At 39.2% G+C, this 7,153-nt stretch overlaps 1 protein-coding gene across 1 annotated transcript; it reads right to left on the bottom strand.

The window, feature by feature from the left end:
• Nucleotides 1-174: 174 nt before the first annotated feature.
• LOC108311922 (olfactory receptor 11H4) lies at nucleotides 175-1,729 on the bottom strand. Its single transcript, XM_017539573.2, has one exon. It carries the CDS (start codon nucleotides 1,713-1,715, stop codon nucleotides 741-743), a length of 975 nt encoding a protein of 324 aa, XP_017395062.1. The 5' UTR covers nucleotides 1,716-1,729; the 3' UTR covers nucleotides 175-740.
• Nucleotides 1,730-7,153: the final 5,424 nt, after the last annotated feature.

Below are 7,153 nucleotides of genomic sequence, written 5' to 3'. Positions count from 1 at the left end.
AAAAAAAAAAAAAAAAAAAAAGAAAAGGAAAAGAAAGAACAGTCTAAGAAAAAGTGAAAAAATGATAGAGTTGAATAAAATAACTGGCTTGACTAGGGCTGAGGGTTGATGTTGGGAAGAAATGGAAAACAAATGAAATGGATTTAGCGGTGCCGTGTTAGAGGTGTTGAGTGCCAGAGGGATTTACATGTATTGAGTCTGGGGAGCAAAGACGAAAATTGGTAAATATGGGAGTAAAGATGGAAATTCTTCCATATTGCTTGAATTTGTTACACAATCTATATTATTTTTGTTAGTAAAAACATTGAGATAGAAATATTTTTAAAACATGTTTGAGGCCTTATTGTTTGCTGGGTATGGTGCTACTATTGATTTCCTTCAGTCAAAGACTCCTAGGAACATATCTGTAGTTGAACAAAGTTGGGTTTATTGTCTTGTTGCAATGAGAAAGAAGACATGCAATGATGAACCATGGGGCATGTCAGCAGGAGGGCATCTCAAATAGCAATTCCATTTTATCATTCTAATAAAGACAGGCTTTGAAAACTTTTTAGTCGATGTTGAAGACCAGTTAATTAAGGTTTAAGTAGTAAGTGTTGAAAATGTATATAAGTGGGGCACACTTCCAGGTGAAATATACAACCTGTAACTGCTCAGACTGAGGACTAAAAGGCTGCTGAAGGAACTGATAACATCTCTTGGTTCTTCATTAGAACTTGTAAGTATGGCACATCTTTGGCTCATGAATTTTGACTTATTCTCATTCCAAACAGGATATTTCTCAGAGCAAGTTTCATGTCCTTATTACGAAGACTATAGATCAGAGGATTAAAAAGAGGAGTCACTACGGAATATACCAGTGTGAGGATCTTCTGCAATAAAGTTGGGGCATCATATGTAGGACTTACGTACATTACCATGACTGTACCATAGAAAAGAGATACCACAAGCAAATGAGAACCACAGGTAGAGAAGGCTTTTCTCCGACCAGCTGCACAAGGGACCTGAAAAACAGCTGTTATCAACAGGGTGTAGGATCGAAGAATGTACATACTAGTGAAAAAGAGGACAAGCGAGCTCTGAGTATAGAAAATACATTCAGTTATGGGAGCTGGGGCACAGGCTAGAGCCATCAAGGGGTCCATGTCACACAGGAAGTGATCAATGATATTAGGACCACAGAAGGGGAGTTGGGAGATGAAGAAAATGGGAATTGGGTATTCAAGGAATCCAATGAGCCAACAGAAAGACACCAGCTTACTACAGAACCTTCCAGTCATGATGGCGGGATACTGCAGTGGGTGGCAGATGGCTAGGTATCGATCATAAGCCATTACTGCCAGAAAGAGACATTCAGTTGTTCCCAGTGAAAAGAAGAAATAGAACTGAAAGAAGCACCCAGAAAATGAGATGGCCTTGGTCTTGGAAAGAATGTTGGCTAGCATGTTAGGAACAGTGGAGGAAACATACGAGATCTCAAGGAAGGCAAAGTTTCCCAACAGAAAGTACATGGGGTTGTGTAGTTGTGGGTTGCATTTCACTGCATAGATGATGGCTCCATTTCCCAGCAAGGTCAAGACATAAATCACCAAAAACAATGAGAAGAGGAAAATCTGTATCTTCCAGGAACCAGGGAATCCCAGGAGAATAAACTCTGTTACAACGTGTGTTGCTGACTTGTTCATGGATCTTAAATCTACGAAGAAGAAAGACATGAGTGTAATCCAAATTTCTTTGCTTTCTACACATCTCAAGGCCTTTGTCAAGATGAGAACTTGAGCTACACAGGAAAATATGGAAGATATTCTGAGACCAGGTGGGAATATATCCTACCATATTTTGAATTGATTGTGGTTCTAAGTCTCAGTGTTATTTTGCTAGAATCTAATGCAGCTAGAATTTTCTACATTAGTGGCAGAACTAGACAAATTCTTTTCTTTCTTTTGATGCTCGAGAAGACCTTTTCAGCTTTTGATTTTTTTTTTCCAATGTTGATTATGGGTTTTCTAGCACAATCTTATCAATTTTCTCTTATTTAGCCTAACTTGTTAAAAGAGACATTTTGAGGATAACTGATATGAAATTGGGTTAGATCTTTGACAACAAAATAGTTTGCTGCATAGAGAGACAACTCCATGATAATATTTAAAAAATATCTCTAATGATTTGGCAGTGTTTATTTTTATGTTTTTTACACATACGATACAAAAAGGAACTATCTTACTTTTTGTAATCAGATACCATGTAGATGAAATAAAGAAAATGACATTTTCAATACAAAAATTTAGTTTAGTGAGCATTTTGTTTGATAAAAGCAAAGGGATTTTCTAAAAGAATCTGAGATCAAATGGGGTTTTGTGTGCAATCTTATCTAGTAGAATTTTGTTTACTGAAAGGAAGGAAAGGACATTTTCAAATATTTGACTAGGTATGTACTTTTCAGTAGCAACAAATTTATGTATTTAAGATTTAAATAAAATATACAAACGTGTTTAAACAACAGTAATCTCATACTTGATTAATACTTAAAATGTGCTGATTAAGCCTTAAAATAGTGATAGTTTTGGCTGGGCACAGTGGCTTATGCCTGTAGTTCCAGCAATTTGGGAGTCCAAGGTGGGCAGATCACTGAGGCCAGGAGTTTGAGACCAGCTTGGCCTACATGGTGAAACCCCAACTCTACTAAAAATACAAAAATTAGTTGGGTTTGGTGGTGCATGCTTGTAATCCCAGCTACTTGGGAGGCTGAGGCAGGAGAATTGCTTGAACTCAAGAGGCAGAGTTTGCAGTGAGCGTAGATCTCACCACTGCACGCCAGCCTGGGCAACAAAGTGAGACTCCACCTCACCAAAAAAACAAAAAACAAAAACCCCCCAAAACAAAAAGGTAGTTTCAATATTGAGTTTCTTGTTAAGTTAAGATCTCTTGTCTTGTGTATTGTAGGTCACCAGTCATAACTTCGTCAGGAACATAAGAGAAAAATGTGAAAGGCAATAAAGAATACAGAATTTGGAGGAAGGATCATGTATCCTTGGGAGTACATGATGTGGAATACATGTGGAAGATTTGAACTTCCATATCACTAGCTCTGTGGTAGTTTTTAAGATGCATAAAAAAGGAATTTTGGAGCATCAAAGTTCTGAAGTTGTCCAGCTTTTTAATTAATGGTGAATTTAAAAGGTATTTGTTTACCATCTTCCTTGAATAAGGTGCTCAGTAGGTGATTTCCACATTGTTATTTATGAAACATAAATAAATCACTTTCTCTACTATACACAGGTCAGAGAACAATTCCAGGCTCAGATTTAAATTGGGAACCAGAATTGGGAGATCTGAGCCTCCTGCCCTTTGTTCTGAAAAATGGACCAAGCCTGCTTGATGAGAATAACAGTTTAGGACATTCTCCGTTATGCACTGACAACTTCACAGCACATTTCATCTTTTCTACTACCCTACTCCGTAAGTACTTTATTAGCAGCAACATTGTTTTTCCTGAAGACTTTGGAGAAGTATAGATAAGTAATGGAATGATCGAAGGGTGGGGAGCTTAATAGAAAAACCCAAGGAACCAATTTCAGAGTTTCTGCATTGATGGAATAACCTGATTCCACAAAGTTCCATATGACATCCCCCTCCAAAGTCTCCAAAATTCTGTCTGGGAATAGTTAGGTAATTAGAATGGAATATTCATTATTTTATGCCACAAACATATTGTTTCCCTTATTTTTGAGATATATCATTATTTGAGCTACAATCCTAGGAGACCAGCTCTTTCATGCACTGTACTCCATTTCAGTACAAGAAACCACCAATCCACCCCCCAGTCCACCACCCTAAGTGTGATAGCTTGATTTAATAGCCTTCTTTCGAATGTCCCTCATTTAGTATACTGTCTTCCCAGGTAACCTGAGAGAAGGACATACCACCTGATTACTCCCGGCAAGTAGATTGTTTTCAGAAAGATGGTTAATAATCACAAAATCATAGAATTAGAAGAAATGGTATAATGATCTAACTTCATTTTACAAATGAGGCTGAGAGAAGGGCATGACTTTTTATCCAATGAATGTACATCCTGGATTCACATATGGAAATTTTACCCTGTGCTATTATACTGCCCCCTTTGAGTCTTTGCAGAGAAACAGTGCCTAATCAGATTTATAAAGTCAAAGAGACACTGTAGTATATCACAGCAGTGGTTGTAGCTCAGACCATGAATCCTTTTCTTTTTCTTACACACAGTGATGGCTTTCCTGGCTCAGCTTGGAGAGGGCGGTGGGCACGGGAGAATTGAGCATAACCTCAGCATCAAGCATCTCCTCCTCACTGGCTCTGATGAGGAAAATTCCAGGTGAGGGCATTATATGTGGTTTGTTGCCTTTCATTCCTGGAAACTCCAGAGGCTTTTCTCAGAATTTGCTGAGATGTTTAACATGAGAATCTATGTTTCCTCTCAGGGATTACTGTAAAGCTCTGTGTCTCTCCCTATGTGGTCTCAGTGGCTTACCCAAATTTCCCTGGAGAGCATTCTCTTTCCCACCCTTGGGGCTCACCTAGAATTTTGTATATTATCTTGTATATATGTATTATTAATTCTAGTATATTGGCTAGAATTAGGGAAACAGAGGAGCCAGGGAATCACCAGACAAATTTCAAGCGGCTTTCTATTAGAAACAGCTTGCGTTCTATTAAGGAGTGATCCTCTGTGGAGATCAGTGAAATAAATGGTAGTTTTGCCTATGACTGTAGTTCTGAAGCTGAGACATATTGGTAAACACATCTTTCTCTGTAGCTTAAATGAAGTGCTTTAACACAGAGAATGCACAGAATATACAGAAAAGTATATTCTATTGGTCACTAAAAAATCAAATTCACTAAATATTCTTGAAGTCTTTCACTGTAAAGACCACGCGGTTGGTGTTGGGTGGGAGCAGACTTGAGTGACCCAATAATGTGTAATTAATGTGCAAGGAATTCCAAAATTGTTCATGTACAAAATCATTGAATCGACAAATTTAGTCAAATTGTCTGTTTCCACTCATTTCACTTTCTAACAGTGGATGATTTGAAACTAATGCAAATTAGAAATAGATTTAGCTTCAATTTTTTTTTTTTTGAGATGGAGTCTTGCTCTGTAGCCCAGGCTGGAGTGCAGTGGCGTGACCTCAGCTCACTACAACCTCCACCTCCCGGGTCCCGGTTCAAGCAATTCTCTTACCTCAGCCTCCCAAGTAGCTGGGATTACAGGCACGAGCCACCATGCCCAGCTAATTTTTGTATGTTTTAGTAGAGATGGGGTTTCACCATGTTGGCCAGTCTGGTCTCAAAGTCTGTACCTCAGGTGATCTGCCTGCCTTGGACCTTGTGATCCACCCGCCTCGGCTTCCCAAAGTGCTGGGATTACAGGCATGAGCCACCACGCCTGGCCTTAGCTTCAATTAAAAAAAAAATAATTGGCTTTTTGTTTTTCTCCTGAAAAATTGGGGTTTCTTCCTAGGATCCTCTTAATCTACTTCTTCAAAGATGACTCCTAAGGAAAGGTGACAATGATAAGCAAGGAGAAAATCTTCATTGACGGCTACTGGGGCAGCTTGTAAGTGAAATTAAGATTCAGTGACAATCTGTGCTACGAGTTCTCAAATTTTCATGTGCATATGAGTCACCTGGACATCTTGTTAAATTGCAGAGTCTGATTCAGAAGGTTGGGACCTGAGAGAGTGATTTTCTGACGAGCTCTTAGGTAATGCTGACCTTGCTGGTTCACAGGCCACACTGAATAGCAATGGTCTAGGCCAGTCATTAGAAGCACCTGAGGGGACTGTTTAACACTCCTTCTTTGGCTAGAGTCACACAGTAAAGAAGGAAAAAAAAAACAAAAACCTCCTGATATTCAGGTGTTATGGCAGACAAATTACGTAAAAATCTTTGGATGGAACCCCTGCATCGGTATTTTCTGTACTTAGTGATATGGTTTGGAGGTTTGTCCCCTCCAAATCTTATGCTGAAATATGTTTGAGGTGGGCCTAGTGGGAGATGTTCGGGTCTTGGGGGTGGATCCCTCATAACTGGCTTGGTGCCCTCCCTGCAGTAATAAGTTCTCTATTAGTTCACGCAAGAGCTGGTGATGAAAAGGGACCTGGCAGCTCCTCTCCTGTTCTCTCACCACCGGGTGACACACCTGCCGTCCTTTCATTTTCTGCTGAGTGAAAGCTTCCTCACAAGAAGCTGAATAGATGCTGGTGCCATGCTTGTAAAGCCTGCATAATGAGTCAAATAAAACCTCTTTTCTTTATAAATTACCCGGCCTTGGGTACTTTGTTTGTGTGTGATAGGGTCTTGTTCTGTTGCCCAGGCTGGAATGCAGTGGTGCAATACTTGGCTCACTGCAGTCTCTACTTTCCAGGCTCAATTGATCTTCCCACTTCAGCCTCTCAAGTAGCTGAGACTGCAGGTGTGTGCCACCATGCCTAGCTCATATATATATATATTTTTTTTTGTAGAGATAGACTTTCACTATGTTGCCAAGGCTGATCTCAAACTCCTGGGCTCAAGTGATCCTCCTGCCTGAGCCTACCGAAGTGTTGGGATTACAGACATGGACAACCACCTGGCCTCAGGTAGTTCTTTTATCAGTTCTGGGAGCTTTCTGGAGGAGTCTTTAGGGTTTTCTAGGTAAACAATTATCAGCAAACAGCAACAGTTTGACTTCCTGTTTTCTGATTTGAATGCTTTTTATTTTTTTCTCTTGTCTGATTGAAAACTTAACCCCCCAAATATGTTTTCCAAACTTTCAGATTTCTCTTCTTCAGGAACACCAATTATTCTTAGGTTTGGTCATTTAACATAATCCCAGACTTCTTAGAGGCTTTGTTCATAGTTTCTTACTTTTCTCTTTGTCTTTGTTGCATTAGGTTAATTAAAAAAACCTTGTCTTTGACCTCTGAAATCCTTGCTTCTGCTCATTCAATTCTATTGCTGAAAATCTCCAGAGATTTTGCATTTCTATAAGCATTTCCATTGTTTCCTGAAATTTTAATTGTTTTTTATTTATGCTATCTATTTCAGTGAAAATTTCTCCCTTCATTTCTTGCGTCATTTTCTTGACTTTCTTAAATTGGGCTTTGCCTTTCTTTGGTGCCTCCTTGATTAGCTT

The sequence above is a fragment of the Cebus imitator genome, unplaced genomic scaffold, assembly GCF_001604975.1.
Source record: "Cebus imitator isolate Cc_AM_T3 unplaced genomic scaffold, Cebus_imitator-1.0 Scaffold119, whole genome shotgun sequence".
In the NCBI taxonomy this organism is placed as follows: domain Eukaryota; kingdom Metazoa; phylum Chordata; class Mammalia; order Primates; family Cebidae; genus Cebus; species Cebus imitator.
The sequence above is the reverse complement of the archived record's forward strand: the minus strand, read 5'-3'. Positions and strand labels throughout refer to the sequence as shown.

What these genes read in the sequence shown, in the direction of transcription:
- LOC108311922 (XM_017539573.2), bottom strand. Translation starts at nt 1,715, where the DNA reads ATGTCTTTCTTCTTCGTAGATTTAAGATCCATGAACAAGTCAGCAACA.